At 36.5% G+C, this 19095-nt stretch overlaps 1 protein-coding gene across 1 annotated transcript; it reads right to left on the bottom strand.

Annotated features, from left to right (window-relative positions):
- Positions 1–2278: 2278 nt before the first annotated feature.
- nup88 (nucleoporin 88) lies at positions 2279–18286 on the bottom strand. The gene is made up of 17 exons (XM_056252890.1): positions 18026–18286; positions 17775–17944; positions 17569–17694; positions 17045–17131; positions 15804–15977; positions 12771–12957; positions 12527–12677; positions 10369–10467; positions 10190–10280; positions 9906–10010; positions 7762–7914; positions 5916–6041; positions 5045–5110; positions 4730–4810; positions 4452–4578; positions 4189–4307; positions 2279–2559 (listed from the first exon to the last, which is right to left on the bottom strand). Exons 1-17 carry the CDS (start codon positions 18260–18262, stop codon positions 2496–2498), a joined length of 2163 nt encoding a protein of 720 aa, XP_056108865.1. The 5' UTR covers positions 18263–18286; the 3' UTR covers positions 2279–2495.
- Between the last annotated feature and the right edge of the window lie 809 nt (positions 18287–19095).

Here is a 19095-nt window from a genome sequence, read left to right as displayed (position 1 = left end):
GTCATTAATTACTCTCCCTCGTGTCGTTCAAAGCCTGTTATTCATTCATCTTCGGAACACAAATGAAGATGTTTTTGATGAAATCTGAGATCTTTCTGTCCCTCCATTGACAGCGACACAACTACCACTTTCAAGCCCCAGAAAGGTAGTGAAGACATTACAGTAATCCATGTGACTCCAGTGGTTTAACCTCAATTTTATGAAGTGATGCGAGTGCCAATGTTAATGGAGAGAGAAAGGTCTCAGATTTCATCAAAAATATCTTCATTTGAGTTCTGAAGATGAATGAAAGTCGTACGGGTTTGGAACGACATGAGGGAGAGTAATTAATGACAGAATTTAGATTTTTGGGTGAACTTACCCTTTAACAAAGTCTGTTAATAAAAACGGTCATTGGTTGAAAACAAAAATTGGCTGACAATTGGACGAAGTCCATGTCAAAAAAGCCCTGTACCTGCACGTGTAACATTATGTCTGCTAAATTTGTCATTAAAAGAGATAAAGTTATCAGTGATATTTGACAATGGAAAAACGAATTCAGTCCAAGTATTCCAGGTATTAAGATGTGCATCTTTTTTTAATCATCAAATGCAATGAATTAAGTTTCCTGAGCGAAGCCGACCACTTTAACAACTCCATCTGATGAGTACACAGAACTTTACCAACGCTACTATAGTATGACCAGTGCTGCTGTTGTGATCTGTACATGGACTGATGATGATGATGATGAAGCTCTTCTGTGTGAATATGTGCATTATATTAAGACCATGTGTGTTGTGGTGGTGTTCATTTTATTACCTGTCAGTTTCACTTCATAACGCTCACACGTCCTGTGCCGTCTTCACATTGCAAACACACGTAAAGAAGTTGCTACTTCAATTGTTTCATGTTTTACTAGAACAACAGAAGCATAGTTTTGACATCACAATATTTTAGGAACTACATTTTTCTTTAGAAGACACTGTTGGAACTCTAATAACAAATTTGGGGCTAGGAAACTACCATTTTTAATGAAAAGGGTTTTTTTTGTGTGTTTTTTTTCAGTCAGTATAATTTATAATTCAAGACAGTCATTTCTGCTGGGTCGGTGAAGAATGAAGATTCACTCACAATAACAACAGTTGGGTTTTTTTTTTTTTGCATGCTGTGTTGCAAATTCAGAAGCCCTGGCAAATTTATATACTGTACTGTGTACATATCCCTGTATATATCTATATAATAAAACAAATTGAAACAAGTTTTTATATGGATTTTTAGTCCGTAGATTTAAGATCACATAAATCATAATATCATGTAAACAACATGTATAAGGTTTTCAAGACTTTGCATTATACTTTGGTAAATCATTATGAAGACAAAATTATATTTAAGACTAATTTTGACTGTCATAAGACAAAAAGTAGAAAACTGACAAAAAGTTGACAGTCAAAAGTCAAAATTGACAATGTTAACTATCAATTATGACAAAGCATAATTAGTCATAATTGACTTATAATTTCTACTTTTTGTCTCACAATTGACTAATATCTCAAGTTTGACATAATTATGACTGCAAATTACTACGTCAATTGGCTCTCCAAATTCCGGCTTGCCTCATATTTAACATGGCCGGTTTCACAAACAAGGCTTAAGTCTAGTCCTAGACTAAAATGCATGTTTGTGCTGTCTGAACAAAGCATCTTGCACTGATATATCTTAAAATATATCAGTGCCATGTTTTTTTTTTTTTCAAGATTTTTTTTTAAGGCACATTTATAAAAGCTACTTAAATGTCCTAATTGAACTAAGGCCTGAACCTGACTTAATCTAAACCCGGTCTGTGAAACCGGGCCTTGGTATCCCAATTTTGACTTATGTCATAACGTCATAATTTTAACTTATCTTATAATTTTGATTAATTATGCTCGACTTCTCAGGTTTGCCTCATAGACTTCATTGTAAATTCCAAATATTTTCTTGTTACTAAGGGACCAGTCAAAATGAATGTTGGTAGTAAACAGCAGATAACTATTGATAAAGCTCAACATGAATTGAACCCGGGACATCCTTTCCCCTCCGACTACAGTATACAAGCTCCTTGTTCTTGACATGATCTTTTCCCTCGTCACATTCCGCCTTGTGATTAGCGGAGGGAAGGAAAAGAGGGAAAAGTCTTCGTATCCAGCATGACCTCTTCAGATAAGCCATTGTCTCAGTTCAGGAAATAACGCCGATGTCCAATGCTGCTGTCTCACAGCTGATAAACTCTCACAGCAACACATACGCAGGAAAGAGTCACTTCAATGTACAAAACCCTTTATTGTCGAGGGGATGTGTACATGTACATAGCACTTATAAAAATAGACAACCTAGTTTATACAAAAATGTCAGGTCAAATGCAATTCTTTAAGAAGCTCATGCAGGGTCTATGGAGTGGTTTTTGGTTCAACTGTAATTTCATTGTCTGCTATATGATGATGATAGATGGGCCTTTGAGGACTGATGATTGCTGATGATCAGAAACTGAAATGGTTTTTGATGTCCTTGATTTGCTTCATCATTCCAGCGATGTGCTCTCCCCTACAGGATAGAAGAAAGAAATTCAGGATCACTGCACTAAGTGTCAAAAGCTAGTGGCCTAAGGGTGTAAACGGTTACTGTATCAGTAAAACGATAAAATCATATCTCACATTCACTATATGGACAAAGTTTTTGGACACCCGATCATTACACCAACAAGTTTTTGCACATTTATGGTAATGGGGACATTTTATTGTGCAACAGCTATGAGGATTAGTTGTTTTGTGCAACAGTAAGTGGGGTGTGTTTACAGGCATCAGTAACAGGCATCAGTAACATGGATGTTTTTTTGTGCAAGCATTTTTTTTACACAATCGTAACTGATGGGTTTTTACATAACAGCTATGAGGATTATGTTTTATGTAACAGTAAGTGGGGAGAGTCAACAGGCAACAGGCTTTTTTTTCTACACAATCGCAATGGACAAGTTTTTTGCGTAAAAGCTATGATGAATAGTTTTTTGCATATAACAATACTGTAATGGGATAAGTTTTTCTGCATTATAGTAACAATGAGTTTTTTTGCACAACAGTAACATGAATTCATTTTTTTTTTTTTTGCATTACAATAACTTGTATAAGGTTTTTCCAACATCACAGTAGGTTACAGACAATTCTATTTTTGGTCACAATGCTAAACAAAGTAAACTTTAATGCTTCTAAAAAAAATTGTTTTCTTTATGCTAAATATCATTTCTATTTTGGTTTGGGGTGTAATATGACCCAATCACACCACTGAATAAATGAGCAGTAAATGACCCATCATACCACTGATCAGCTCTACCAAACTTGGATGTCTTTTTTCAGTAATACACAAACACTGTTAAGATGTTTTGATTGATACTGTGAAGCAGCTTTGATACAATCTGTATTGTGAAAAGCGCTATATAAATATATTTGACTTGACTTGACTAAGAGATGTGTCATAAGCCCTATTCGCACGGGATTAGTACTATCTGGGGACCACATGTGATTTAGAAATTACTGACTTATCTCCCGGATATGACGTCAATAGGCTATTGCTTGGAAATGTCTTGTCGTTATAGGTCTAGCTGTATGATATATCATGACAAAAACAGAATAATGTTATTTACTGCATGCTGCTATACATGTCATTCATCTCCATCTAATCATTCTTTTTGTTATTGCTCTTCTGATGATTTTCAGCTTTCTCTTTCTGCAAACTGTGTAGCTGTATGGTGTATATAGCGATATGACCCAGCACCCAAAATACTATCAAAACACTCCAACACAGCCTCCATTCATCACGAAAGATGGATAAAAAGGCACACATGAAACAAAAACCTTGAAAAAATTATAAACGACCCACCAAATCACAGAGATGCACAGGACTGTTATCATCACAGGACCTCTGTGTTCGGCGAAATATTGTAGGTCATTTGCGTGGGAATTTTTACTTTACAAATTACAGACATGGCCGATTCGCACGGGATTAAGATCACAGACAACCTCCGCAATTATTACAAATGACTAGAGGTCACCAGGTAATACTTATCCCGTGTGAATAGGGTCTATAGACCAACAATAGACCTCGGCAAATGCCACAGATCTAAATAGTGCATAGCATTCTCTCATGAAAGCAAAGCAGGTGGCCACTCTCTGTACGTACTGTTCTTTCAGCACTCCCTGGACACACTTCCTCTGGTGGGCGTTGAGTGCGATGCTGGAGCGAGCTGGAGATGCTCCTGTATTCATCTGCTTCTTCTGATATTCCTTCTTCATGTTCACCTGATAACACATTACAGCACACAATGACACTGGGCAAACCGCTCATGGCAACAGAGAAATGCAGCCAAAATAAACGAGGTTTTAACTAGGATACACTGTGAAAGCAGTGTAAATCGATTAAGGAATAACAGAGACAGAACGGACCTGTTTAATGCCGTTGTCAAGGTGACGGAGCTGATCGTGGATGGTGTGCAGTTCCTTCCTCATGTCCTTCTCACTGTCTGACAGCACAGGAAGTTGACTGCGCAGACTTCCCAAAACCTGTTTAACTCTACACACACACACACGAACAAATGGTTTTAGACGCTGAGTTTCAATAATGCTTTTTTTGAACTGAGGAGGAAGTTTCGAGGTCAGAAATTTGAAACATTCCTATTATCAAAAAAAAAATTCTATTCAACTAAATTCACAGGGAAGTGAACCTGTTCATGATGGCTTCCTGACGGTACTTGGCATCTTCATATTTATCAGCCAGTCGCTCTGCAGCCTCCCTCAGGGTTTTCCTACAACACATTTCACATAACTTTAGCACAGTGCATCTACCGCAGGCAACCGCAGCTTTAATGACTCTCCTGTTCTCAGCCCACTCATATATTTCGGCCGTTTACCACACTCAGAAATAACATCCTCGTATCTATGTGGTACTCATACATTTAGTTCTGTGTGACTCAACTGAGTTAAATGCGTTTCTGTATGTGTGGTTGTGATTCGTGTAAAACGGGCAGTGCTGTGGTCACCTCTCCTCTCTACAAAGAGCAAGATCCTCCAGCTGCTTATTCTTCTGTCCAGTCAGGAGCTTTACTCTACAAGGGAAGAATCAGAAAATGAACTGTTAATACAACAGCTGTATTTAACTAAACGGATCACAATCATACACTACTAAAGAAGAAATTGATTAAACTGTTTATATGGAACAAACTTTTATACACTAGTTTAATTCTGAAGTAGAATAAACTCAGTAGAGCATTTTGGAAACACTACAGTGCTTAGAGTAACATTCGAAAGTTTGGGGTCGGTACGATTTTGTTTATGTTTTTGAAGTTTTATGTTCACCAAGGCTGCATTTATTTGATCAAAAATATAGTAAAAAAAACACGATATCATTTTGTGAAATATTCGTAGTTTAAAATAACTGTTTCCATTTTAATACATCTTAAATTTAACGCATTTCTGTAATGGCAAGCTAAATTTTTTATCACATGATCCTTCAGAAATCATTCTAATAACATTTCTTATAATTATTATGTTCAAAACAGTTGTGCTGCTTGATATTTTATGATTCATGATTCTTTAAAAGAACACCATTTATATATATATAAATCTTTTGTAACAATGAAAAAGTCTTTTAATGTCACTTTTGATCAATTGAATGCATCCCTGTTGAATAAAAATCTTTTTTTTAATATTAATGCTGTTTGAATTCATATTCATAATATTTTTACATGTTAAATCAGACAACATACTGGCTCTCAAACTTGCTTGTTTGATTTAGTTATCTATATTACTTTGCATATATATATATATATATATATATATATATATTAACATATAAATGGCAAGAGAAGATCTGGTTCAAAATATCAGCTTTTGAAAATGTTTATCTTGTACCTTCTCTGCATTTCTTCATGAGCCAGGCCCAGTTTGAGGATATACTCCTCTCTGAACACCTGTGTGGCTCGACTCAACAGCTGCAGACATTCTGGAGGAGGAGGAGACGAGTCCTTATCTCCCGCTCTGAAACACACACAAACATGTTAAGGCGGTAAAGCTGGTTTTGGGGTAATGGTAGGTGGTTTATTGCTGGTTCAAGGTAGTCTACTAGCCCTACTGGGCAAGACCAGGATCATCTACTAGGTCAAAACCAGTTCTTTCAGCTGATAGTCCAGATAATCAATCATTTAGAACCATGTTAAAAATCTTAAGCTGGTTTGAGCTTGACCCTCAATGGTATGCATTATGTTCTAACCATCAAATATTTTTCAAATACGTTTTTATTACACAAAATAGCTTCAAACATACAAATCAAAAAAGATTCCTGAAAAAAAGACTGACTTCAATGTAGGTCAAAAATGTAGTTTTTCTATAAAATTATGATTTCTTTTCTATTTAAAGGTGCTCTATGTAACTTTTCTACTAAAATGAATCCTTTTTTTATTGCCTGTGTGTGAAGGGGTTGTAATCACACATTAAAATGATCCACTTGTCGAGTTTTGCTATTACCTCTGAAGGCCAGTATTCCTATTTCTATGTGAAGTCTCCGGGTCAGATTTACCGCGAAATCCAACGGATGTGACGTGCTCCCGAGCCTCTCTCCTTATATACAGCCTATTGTAGACGGTCAGGGAGTTACGTCCGGTTAAAGGCGCACGTTTTTCGGCTTATATCTCAGTCAATCTTTGATCAACATTCCCAAGACTCTAATCGTTCGTAGTGCTGGACGGGGCCTTTCGAACAAGCCCACCCCCGAGGTCCAACTCGCCCGGCTCCCCGAGTTATAGCCGTTCGAAATCGGGGGTCCCAGCGAACGGCGATCCAGTAGGGGGCATCCCCGAGGCCCGCCACTCTTGCGTCACCGGCGTCCGCAATTTTGCAGCGCGCCCGATGGTTTTCTGCTAATATCTCCGCGAAAACACCACCAAAAACTATGGAACTTATATGGTTCTTTTCAGCTCGACTAGATGGTCCCAACGAGCTCGGTGCTCGCCGAATCCGTCAAGTATTCGCCGAGATATTTGTGTAATAGACGGTATTGTCTATGAGTTCGAGGACGAGCGCTCTTGTAAAATTTGGTTGCAATCTGAAACATCTCCACTAGAGGCCGCTAAAAGTTACATAGAGCACCTTTAATTGCACATTTCTTTTAGAAATTGATCATTTATATACTTGGAACTCGTGCAAACCAAAAATAAGTAGATCCATATCATTCCCAATCATTTGGCTAACTCATCCTCTAACTCTTCCTATTACCCTTTCTGTAAAATATTGCTGTATTCATTTTCTGAAAAGAAGAAATCAATTTGTTATTTATACATAAATACAACTATACTACGATAAACACTTCAAATAAATAAATAACCACAATCATATTGTTGATGCTACTATCTATAAAAAATCCCAATGGGGAAATACATTACTGTGGTACAGCGCTGCCATACGGCCATATGGAAACATTAAAACATTTTTAATTTACAGTAAAACTATGTTAGACAAAGTTGATTTGTGAATAAAGATATCTAATTTACTTAAAGATGCTGCAAAAAAATCCCCCTTGAGAAGAGATGTTTGGAAATTAGGTTAATAGAGTAATTTCTGCATTTTTTTTCTGAATAACAAGGAAATGAGTAGAAATTAATTGTTGCCATATGGCAACGCCGTACCATAAAGAGTTAAGGTGTTTTTTTTTTTTTGGCGAGGTTTATAGAAATTAAAGTTAATCGAAGCGGTCACATTTTACCTCAGCATTAATGGATTGGTGGAGCTGCGTGCCAAGATGTTGCGAATATGCTGTTCAAAAGAGTCTTCAGCCAATCCACGCAGAGGAGAGCTGTCTGACCCCGCCCCCGGATGAGAGCAGAGCAACGGAGGGGACGGGGGACGAATAGAGCTTCTACGTGGAGATTGAAAAAGGAACTGTTACTAACAACAACAACAAAAATCTGATAGCAAGTAACTTACTTCCAATTAAAAAAAAAACACAGGGGTTCCCAAACTTTTTTGTCAGCTGAACCGTTTAGTTGTAAAATATTTACTAGGGATGGCCCGATACCGATACTGGCATCGGGGATCGGGCCGATACTGTCCTAATTTACTCGTACTCGTACTCATAAAAATTCGCCGATACCACGCACCGATACCACGTACATTTTGCAAAACGAAACTGGCCGCCGCGAGTGCTTTGTCGAGGTGAACTGAGGCATAGGAAAGTATAATGTAGGCGGTTTGGGCTCATTTCAAGATAAGGGATGATGACAACAGCAAGGTGTGAGTTATGTTCAGCTAAGGTGTCGAGAGGAGGGAAAGAAAGTACATCGTTTAACACCAGCAATCTAATTAAACATCTGAAGACGCATCATAGATCTGATGGCCGAGCGCGCGCGCGGGCGGTAATGCACTCACTCTGTGTGTGCGGGTTACGGAGAATAAAACGATTCGCGGGACTCCCGCAAACTAGAAATATCTATGAATAAAACATAAAAACTAAAAGATTTTTATTCATCTCTTGCAGAAAAGCAACGAACAACTACAACAAAATAGAAACGATTTACAGGACAGAGTTTCTATTCATAACATGGTTACAGCTTTGAGCGATGTAGCCAATCACAGACATATGTGTTGATTTCTTGAACGCAATGGCCAATCAGAAGCATTAAAGACAGACTCCCCTCACCGCTCAAAACGGACTTTTTTGTTCAGTGCTGAATTCTGTATGCTGGCAAATCCTCTAATTATAACAAACAAAGTGTGGATATTATGAAAGATTGATTGTGCAGTCAGCTTCATTGATAATAACAGAGATGTGTGAGATCGCGATGAACTGTCAGCTTTTAGGATTTATTAAGGGTGCGCACTTTGCGCGCTTTCAGTCATGCCAGACCATGCACGCAGTAGCCTGCTTGCTTTTATGTTAAATTAACAGTGGTTTGTGTGTTGATACATTTATTATTTTACTAATTTTTATTTATTTTTAGACTTGTTAAAACAAGCAGAGAAGAAAATAAAAACAGTCTTCTAACCTGTGTTCTAAAATAGTCGTCTTCTCTTCTGGGAGCCTATTACTTTTGCGGTAGAAATATCGGTATCGGTTCTCGGTATCGGCAAGTACACAAATGTAAATACTCGTACTCGTATCGGTTTGAAAAAAAATGGTATCGGGCCATCCCTAATATTTACTTAAAGTACCCCGAGATTAGAAGTTAAAATTTTACTAATTAAAACAACAAATTTGTATATTCACGGTCCCTGATGTCGAATAACAATTATTATTATTAGTACGTTTTAACTCTAATTATAAAAAAGGACAGATATATATTATTAACTAAAACTTAAACCTAAACCATACAAAACATTTTCATTACTTGAAATAAAATGAATATTAACTGAAATCAAATAGACTAAAACAAACTTATTTTATTTCAACTTGTTGCGAAGGAAAGACTTTATATTTACATTTACTTTAACTTGACAGACTAAAATAACTAAAACATAAAATATAATAAAAAACTATATAGACATTTAAAAAAAACTTATAAAAATGTCAAAACATAGCAAAATGACTAAAACTTGAAAATTCCAATGAAACTTGAAAATCTAAAAACTAATTCAAAATATGAATAAAAACTATAATAGCATCTCAATGATACTAAAATAACACTAGTTGTAAAGTACAATTGTACTGTAAAAAAAAAAACTAACTACACATTACAGATATTAAATTAAGCTATAATCACGATTATCGTGTAGCCCCATTTATTTATTTTAATTTGACACAATAGAATTAATTATTAGCTTTTCATCAACTCTACAGTTCGCTCACGAACCCTGTTTGGGAAAACCTGATCTAACAAATATGGAAAGAGGCAGAAAATGCTCGTCACATACAGAAGAGGGAGCAGAAGACACTCGTAGGTACTCGTGATGCAGATCATGGTGGCTCCAAGGGACAGGTCTGACACTATCCAAAACCCACGAACAGGAGCCGGCAAACTGAGAGAGAGAGAGAGAGAGAGAGAGACATGGGACGAGCGGAGAATTTAAATAAGCACCAGTAATCTACAGCGCTTACTCAGCGTCTCTTAAGGTTTGCTCAAACGTTTCACAAGAGATCTGTGTTTTTAGCTTTAAATGCTGCCTCTGATACCACAGCACTGAAATGTTCATTCAACCTGTTAGCGAGAGGTCTGGTACACAGGATGTGCTCCACTATGCAGCGTTGTTCTGCCGCCAGCTCCTGCAGACTGTCTTTATCCTCCTCATCTGCACAAAATACAATATATAGAGTTCCTCAAACGCTCCACTTCAGTGCAGCGAATGGAAATAATTCAGTGCAAGTAAATGTGCTCACCAGACTCCAGAAACTTGTGGAGTTTTTTGAACCAGGTGAGTCCTACACTGTGCACACCGGCCTCATGGGTGCAGTGATACCTGTGCTGACACAGAGGATCTGAAACCGAAATTAATACTTTTATTCAGCAAGGATGCACTAAATTAATCAAAGATGACAGTAAAGACGTTTATTATGTTACAAAAGAGAAATGCTGTTCTTTTGAATTTTCTATTCATCAAAGAAACCTGAAAAAAATTGATCACAGTTTATACAAAAGTATTAAGCAGGAAAACCATCTTTAACATTGATAATAACAAAAAATGTTTCTTGAGCAGCAAATCAGCATATTACAATGATTTCTGAAGGATCATGTGACACTGAAGACACTGAAGTAATGGCTGCTAAAAGTATCATTATTCGAGTACTGATAAAGGTTTAAAGCTCGAAAATAAACGCTGATGTCTATGGAAGCGAAATAGAGAAAATAGAGTAAATCACCTTTTGAAAAAAAGTAACGACGCTTCAGATACTGTATCAATTACATTGTTACACCAGTAGGTGGCGAGAATGACTGCGAAAAATGTATTTGTCATTGAATCATTCATTCAAGAGATTTGTTGAAAAATGCTGATTCATCCAGTAATGAAACAAGTGAGTCATAGAATCATTGGCTGTGTCCGAAATCTCCCACTACTCACTATATAGTGAGCACGCCATTTTGTAGTGCTGTCCGAATGTATAGTGATGATTATTATACCCTATATAGTCCACTCAATGTATCCCAGAATGCATTTTGAAAAGTAGTGTACAACCGATGGTCACTAACCCAAGCCCTACATACCATCATGCATTGCGCTGATCGTAAAAGACCTATCAGCATCATCTTCATCTTTAACTTACAATTTGACGACGTCTCGCTAGTGTAGCAAGAACAGCACGTCGTTTTCTGTGTCTAGAAATCCTGTTTCTTTTGCTAATCCGCAAAATCTTCTGAATCACGAGAACAAACAAACAAAAAAGATAAATATTGAGTAGCATCTCCACAGAGTCTAAAAGCTGTTTTATTAAGAGTATTATGAGCAAGATATTTGATAACGTAGATCTGTTTTTTTTTTTCCTAATGTCGACAGGCAAGAGAAAACGGTGTGGCGCGAAAATGAAAATATATTAAATATGTGTATTAATTTTATTTATGTTTATAAGTTATAATCATGTGTGGAGTAAGGCATTATAACAGAAATGGCCAGAAATGACTTTTAATTTTACAATTTTGGAGAAATAAGCTCCAAATATAATGTAATGTATTTATAAAAAAAAAATCTATTTAGCCCAGAGCTGGCTCGGCACCAGATGACAGATGATGGCGCGTTTAATCAACGGCGCCGAGAGACGATCGAGTAGTGTCCGAAAGTGGTGTTTCTATTATGCTGGTACATAGGGGTTAGGGACTAGTGGTTTGAGTGGAGATTTCGGACACAACCATTCATTCAAAACCTTTTTTTTAAATCATTCAAATTAAATATTTTAAAATAGACTGGAACAGTGGGAGAATCGTGATCTCTATTTTAGACAAAAAAAAATCCAGAATCGTGCAGCTCATATATTTATATATATTTGTGTATATTTGTATTACACATTGTAAAGCTAAACTTAAAGTTAACGTGTTGTTACATAATTTTTTTTACCTAAAGAGGTTCTAAAATCGAATATTTTGAGAAACCTTTCTTATAATTCACAGTTAAAAATGGTTGTGCAGCATAATAAAGTGTCATAACGTGAAATGGTCATCTGTAACTATTTATGTATTTACTGTAATTGTGATCAAGTTAATGCATCCTTGGTGAATAATAGAACAAATAGATTTTATTTTATTTTTTATTAAAAATGATATTTTAATACTTAATTATTCTAAAAATTGGAATGGGAAAACAACATAAAAAATAGTAGCTATGCCAAAACAGAATTTTCGGAACTATTTTCAGTGGATTTTGAAATTTTGACAAAAAGGTTTGTGGTGTCAAGAAAGATGCAATTTTATGACATAGTAGTACATGGTGAAAAGCAATTGTATTCTCAGTACCAGAAAACTACATATCTTTACGGCGTAATATAAGTATTCGAATTGGGATGTAGCCTACCGGTATATGTATGGTGAGTGCTTGTGTGACCTCCTTACCTCGATGTAATCTGATTGGACAGGTGAAGTCTGACTCTGTAATCTCCTCCTCCTCTCCAGCAGGCAGTTTGAGCGTCAGTTCCAGCTCCACACACTCGAACACATAAAGTGAAGGCACGGTCTCTGAGCCTCTGGACCATCTCTCTACAGCCTGAATGCACAAATACAGGGGCTCAGCATCTCTCACGCTGTAAAAGTTGCATTTGATGATTTGTAAGATTGGTTGGACTGAATTCTGTCTTACTCGGCCATACTCTTCTTCCTCTGCCTCCAGCACCACACAGTGGTACAGCATTCCTGATTCAGTGGCAATAACCAGGATGTTGGGCACACAAGGCAGGCAGAGCACAGCACACGCATCGTAGCCGTAGTTATCTTCTGCCGCGGGGTACATGGGTAATGGGCCCATCGGTTTCCCTAAATTACTGATACTAGGAGAAAGACTGAAGATTAATCGAGCAAATCTCTCTGACAGGCTAGGCTACACATTAAGAAATCATTCATTGAGACAAGAAATAAGAAATAGATGTTTATATCAACAAAATATTCATGCAGAATCTTGGCATCTGGGTGATTATCAGGAACATTTTTAAAAGGTGCATATAATATATATATACCGTATTTTCCGCACTATAAGGCGCACCGGATTATAAGGCGCACCTTCAATGAATGACCTATTTTAGAAAAAAATTCATATATAGGGCGCACCGGATTATAAGGCGCATAAGATACTGCAGTCAAACGTTTGACTGGGTTTGCGTTATGCATCCACTAGATGTGCTAAAGGGAATATATGTACGACATATATATCGAATGTATGTCGCGAGCCCTCTGAACATTTGAGTGATCTGATAGTAAGCGCGCTTGCTCGTGAGCGAGCTCGCGACATACTTTCACAATCTGACCGGTAGTGCTTAGATGCGATGGCACACTGTTTCATATATGACGCCCCGGTTACCTTGAACGGGGAACGTTTTCTGAGAGCTTTGTAGCGAGTGCGCGGCGCCGGAGCCGAGGCGTTTATTAATAAGCGTGAGCGCGCTGGGGCGGGCACGTAACTTACATTCGCAGCCTGACTCATATGAGTATTCATGTGCGGCGGCTCGCTGACAGCAACAGCTGGCTGTTTTGAATGAGACGACCCGGTTACTGTGAACGGGGAGCGCTTTATGAACATTCTGTGACGCGCGAGCAGCGCCGGGGACAGTGTGTCTGTTCGTGTGTCTGTTAGTAAGAGTGAGCGCTCGTGAGCGGGCACGCGACTTACACACATAACCTGATTTATACGAGGTTGAACTGGCCGTGTGACAGTCTGACAGAGCGGCCATAAGATGGACACGAGCGCGAGGCTGCGAATGTAAGTTGCGTGCCCGCCCCAGCGCGCTCACGCTTATTAATAAACGCCTCGCCTCCGGCGCCGCGCACTCGCTACAAAGCTCTCAGAAAACGTTCCCCGTTCAAGGTAACCGGGGCGTCATATATGAAACAGCGTGCCATCGCTGTCAGCGAGCCGCCGTATCTAAGCACTACCGGTCAGATTGTGAATGTATGTCGCGAGCTCGCTCACGAGCAAGCACGCTCGCTTACTATCAGATCACTCAAATGTTCAGAGGGCTCGCGACATACATTGCGAGCAGCGCCGGGGACAGTTTGTCTGTTCGTGTGTCTGTTTAGTAAGAGTGAGTGCTCTTGAGTGACTTACACACATAACCTGGTTTATACGAGGTTGAACTGGCCGTGTGACAGTCTGACAGAGCGGCCATAAGATGGACACGAGCGCGAGTTCGCGGGCGAATTTAATAACGCGGAGCGTTATTAACCAATTGATCCATATATAAGGCGCTCCGGATTATAAGGCGCACTGTCGTTTTTTGAGAAAATTAAAGGCTTTTAAGTGCGCCTTATAGTGCGGAAAATACGGTATATATACACCACTATTTACAGAAAGGTCCCATTAGTTAACGTTCGTTGTTAGTACACGTTAGCAAGTCGATTAAATAATATTAACAGATACAAAGTTTGATTTAAATAATGTATAATAATGTAGTAAATGTTGGAATTAACATTATAGATATACACACACATTTTCAAAAAGTCAGTACTAATAAATACTATCATGATGTATATATTTAAAATACATATTGTGTTTACTTTTTTTTCACATCATGGTAATCCAAAATAGAGATACATTTTTTTTATATATTTAGTATTCTATACTATTATTATATTTTGAATTACCTTTTATTTTTGGTATTCAATTTAATTTTGTAATTTTACATTTCTAATTAGCTTTATATTTCAGTTTTGGTCATTTTAGTCCTTCAACTTTATTTCAGTTAAATTTTCATTTTAATTAAGTTTTTTAAGTTAAAGTTTTTCATTCTAATATTTATATTTTTTTTATTTATATTATAATTTTATTATATACTAATGAAAATGATTTTTAATAGTTTTAGTTAGCAATAACAACACTGGAAAAATTCAGAATAGTCTTAAAATGCACTCAAATTTCTTTAAGCCTTTTTATTTCCTCCTGATTTTAAACCATGTTCTGATTATAAACTATTTTATTGGACATATTCTTGGTTTAATAATATTCACCTATATTATACTGTACTCCAGTTGTATGGATCTACATTTTCACTTTTCGACAGGATTCCTACATATTTTCCATTTCAAAATTCTATACTTTTCCAGACTCAAATTTAAAAAAATACAAATATTTACAGATGACTTTACATTATACCAAATATAATGCTGAAAACAATACTGTATGAACTATTTATGTTAAATATGGTCTGAAAAATCTCAAAGATGTTTGGGTTTTCTTGAAGTGATAACATGCGCTTACATGATGAGAAGAAACCTGAAACGCTTTATAACCTGCATGTACTCACCTCTGACACATCAGTTTGACACTGTAAATATGGTTCGATGTTGCATGATCACCAAACATATATCTGCTGCACATTTTTTAGTGAAGTTCAAAAGAGATTCTCTTACAAACAGAAGTGTGCGCCTTGAATTCATTCAGTGGAGTTTGACAATCACTAAACTTTTGCCATGAAAACACTATGCTTGTAAAAACATTTTTTTGCTGATTAGTGTCGATAGTATGAAAAGACAAATATGTTTCCATATTCTGTTTTCTTTTTTCCATCCTTATCCAGACCTGGAAATCAAATTCCATATTTGTCCAAACTGTGTAGTAACCCTGTATTTTCCAATGAGTATTGTTTAAGGCATCATGGCACAGTTATAGACATGTGATTGTTACCTGTGTGTGAGAGAGATATAAGTCAAAAATGTCTCTCCATTCCCGTACAGTATGTACAGTGGATACACCTGCAGCTCTGCCTTCATACGCAAACTGCTCAGGCGAGGAGAATCCGCCAGCGGCCCAAAGTCAAACGCCACAGCCGTCTCTCCCAGAGACGCTGCATAGGAACGTCTGCACGAAAACAACACTTCAGTTATTTGGTCTTTATCAGTACATTTATATCTTAACACCTCATTTTTAGATTTAAGCCAGTGTTATTACTATATCATTTTTCATATTATACATTTTATATTTGTATATTATTTTAATCTATATTATAGATTTGGTTGCATTTTATTTCAAGTTGTCCATGTTACAGTGTAATTATACATTTAAGTACTGACTGAGTAATAATAATTAACTACATTTACTGACTAAAGGGTTAGGACTAGGAGTTTAGAGTTAGTTGCATGTAATTATGCATAATTATTAGTTACTATTACTACAGCAACTACATGTAACATAACAAGGACACTGTAAAATAAAGTGTTACCATAGTTTTTGTTAATATTTTGAATTAGATTTTATATTTGCTGTTTTCATTTTACTTTTAGTTAGGTTTAGTAATTTTGTTACGCATTTAGTCTTTTTATAGTTTTTTTTTTCAAAATATGTCAGTAACACTTTACAATAAGCTTTCATTTGTTAATTAACTACATTAGTTTACATGAAATGAAAATACTTCTATAAAATGTATTCATTTCGCCATTTACTAATACATTATAAAAATCAAGTTGTATCAGTTAATATTGAATGGATCTGAGCTAACATGAACTAACAATGAACAATTGTATTTTTATTAACTAATGTTACAAAGGTAAAAAAAATACTGTAACAAATGGTTTGCTCGCTGTTGGTTAATGCATTGAGCAAATTATGAAACATTATTATTAGTGTTACCAATATGCCTATAATGTTTTTAAGTTTTAGTTTTAATTTATTCATTTGTAATGATTTTAGTACTTCAACTAAACGAAAATGACAAATGCTGCCTTGGCAACTAGCTGACGGTTAAGTCAGACAATAAGTTGTTTTTAACATTTTATTTTATTTCAGTTAATGTTTATTTGATGTCAAATGGCTTTAGTTTTAGCTAACAATAATCCAAGTAGAATACTCATAGCTTCTGGCAAAACCTTCTAATAAAATGAATAATATAGCAGGGAAATTGTTGTTTGGTAGAAAATTGCCAATCTTACCCTCTTGTATGAACATTGCTGTCCTCATCCAACTGAGACACAGATAAAACTTTGGCAGGGGACTGCGGTTCCTTAAGATTATAAAATCTGGAGGGAAAAACATTCTTTAAACAACCCCAGTACAATAATAACAGTAATTCTGTTGTTCAGAGAGACATCTTTAAAGGGATAGTTCAGCCATAAAATTCTAATGTTGTCATCATTTACTCACCCTCAAGTTGTTCCAAACCTGTATGAGTTTCTTCCGTTGAACACAAATTAATATATTTTGAAGAATGTTGGTAACCAGTTGACAGCATCCATTGACTTCCATTGTAGAAAAAAAAAAAAAAAAAAAAAAACATCAATGGGTGCCGTCACCTGTTTAGTTACTGGCATTCTTCAAAATATCTTCTTTTGTGTTCAACGTAAGAAAGAAACTCATACAGGATTGGAACAACTTGAGGGTGAGTAAATGATGACACATTTTAATTTTGGGGTGAACTATCCCTTTAACACCGCTGTCAGTCATTTATTTCAGATACCTGATAGTGTTATCTGAGGTCAGTAAAACTAGATGAGGCTCCTCAGTTTCACTGGGATACCAGGCAGCTTGTCGGAGTGTCACAGAAGCAGAACTGGTGAAGAAGCGTTCAGCCACTGGAATCGTCCTGTGAAGAAGAAAACATATAAAACCAAAGGACCAGATGGAGGAATGAATGCAGCTCTCCTAAAGCTGAAGTTCACTCACTTGCAGTTGATCTGGAGCCGTCCACCCTCAAACTCGGACCTCTTTCCCCAGCGCTGCGGCAGTTCCAGTATAGTCGCTCCACGCTGACCGATGAGAGCCACATGATACTGCGTCGGGCTGACGAGCACATGACAAACCTCAAACAGCGGCGGGTTGATGCACAGCAGAGTCTGCGGAGAGTTCGGTCACTATTGCACACTGTCCGTGAAATGACTACACCAGAGAGACACTACTTAAAGACGCTCACTCACCTGGTATTTAGAAGTGTCTGTGTCGCCGTCAGCGTTCAGCTGTCGCAGGTTTGTGGTGTAAAAAACACTCTCAACAGTATCCCATGTAAAAAGGTCGCCGTTCAGACAAAACGTTAGGTTCTTGGCTATTCTTTTGCTAGTCCCCTGAGGCTCTAAATAAAGGCTCTCTTGTAATTTATTAAAGATATCGTGGTTCTTGAGCGCTTCCCTCCAGCGATCTCCCGCGAACGACGCCATGTTTTTCTGTCTTGTCGTAGAATAAAGACGTCATAGAAATCCACCAATAGGATCACGCTACACGACTAGACCTTTTCTGTTGAATCGCGGGGTTTGTAGTTTATTAGGGAGTGTTTAAGCCTACACTGAAAAGAGAAGAATATATTAATTTGGACATATAGTTAAAAAGCTGATAAATAATACAATTTAAACATTATAAATAATATTTTACATTTATTAATTTAGAAAATAGCATTTTAGAATCAAATATATATTCTACATACTCTGTTTAGTTTGCGATAATGACCAAAATGGCATCTTTTATTGTATATTTTATTGTTGTTTACTGTAATGTGCGTAAAATGACCATCCCAGAGAAAACAAAACAACCATTAAAGATTATGAGGGCACATGAATTTAAGAATAAGAATAATGTGCATGGATAAATCGTTAATAATAAACACTGCAATATTCCATAAAAATAATTGTCAATTTTGATTTAATGGTGACTAAACTGATTTCAATAAGTTGTAAAGGGAAAATAGATATAATTAATAATATATATTTTTAATTTATTATTTATTTATTATTTCATCATTTATTTATTTCAAGTAACGAAAACGATGTTTAATAGTTTTAGTTAACCATCTTTGTTGTCAGATTTTATGTGGAAAAAAAAAGAGCAACTATCTCATATTTTATAGGGAAACAAATATTTTGCCGTAATTTCACTATTATCAAAAGACTTTTCCCATTAACTAAAATGCATTGTTGAGAAAGGGACTAAATATCTTTTTGAAAACATTTACATTTTATAACCATTATGCAATGAAAATGTATTTTACTCCACTTTG

Source organism: Rhinichthys klamathensis, unplaced genomic scaffold (genome assembly GCF_029890125.1).
Source record: "Rhinichthys klamathensis goyatoka isolate OS25496 unplaced genomic scaffold, OSU_Roscu_1.1 h1tg000099l_1, whole genome shotgun sequence".
NCBI classification, from domain to species: domain Eukaryota; kingdom Metazoa; phylum Chordata; class Actinopteri; order Cypriniformes; family Leuciscidae; genus Rhinichthys; species Rhinichthys klamathensis.
The sequence above is the reverse complement of the archived record's forward strand: the minus strand, read 5'-3'. Positions and strand labels throughout refer to the sequence as shown.

Bases quoted from the DNA above. Each gene is read 5' to 3' on its own strand.
- nup88 (XM_056252890.1), bottom strand. From the start codon at position 18,262: ATGGCGTCGTTCGCGGGAGATCGCTGGAGGGAAGCGCTCAAGAACCAC. The intron at 4,308-4,451 runs GTCCGTTCTGTC...ATGTGTTATCAG, and splicing joins TTGACAACGGCATTAAACAG to GTGAACATGAAGAAGGAATA. The intron at 2,560-4,188 runs GTACGTACAGAG...TCTATCCTGTAG, and splicing joins CAGGGAGTGCTGAAAGAACA to GGGAGAGCACATCGCTGGAA.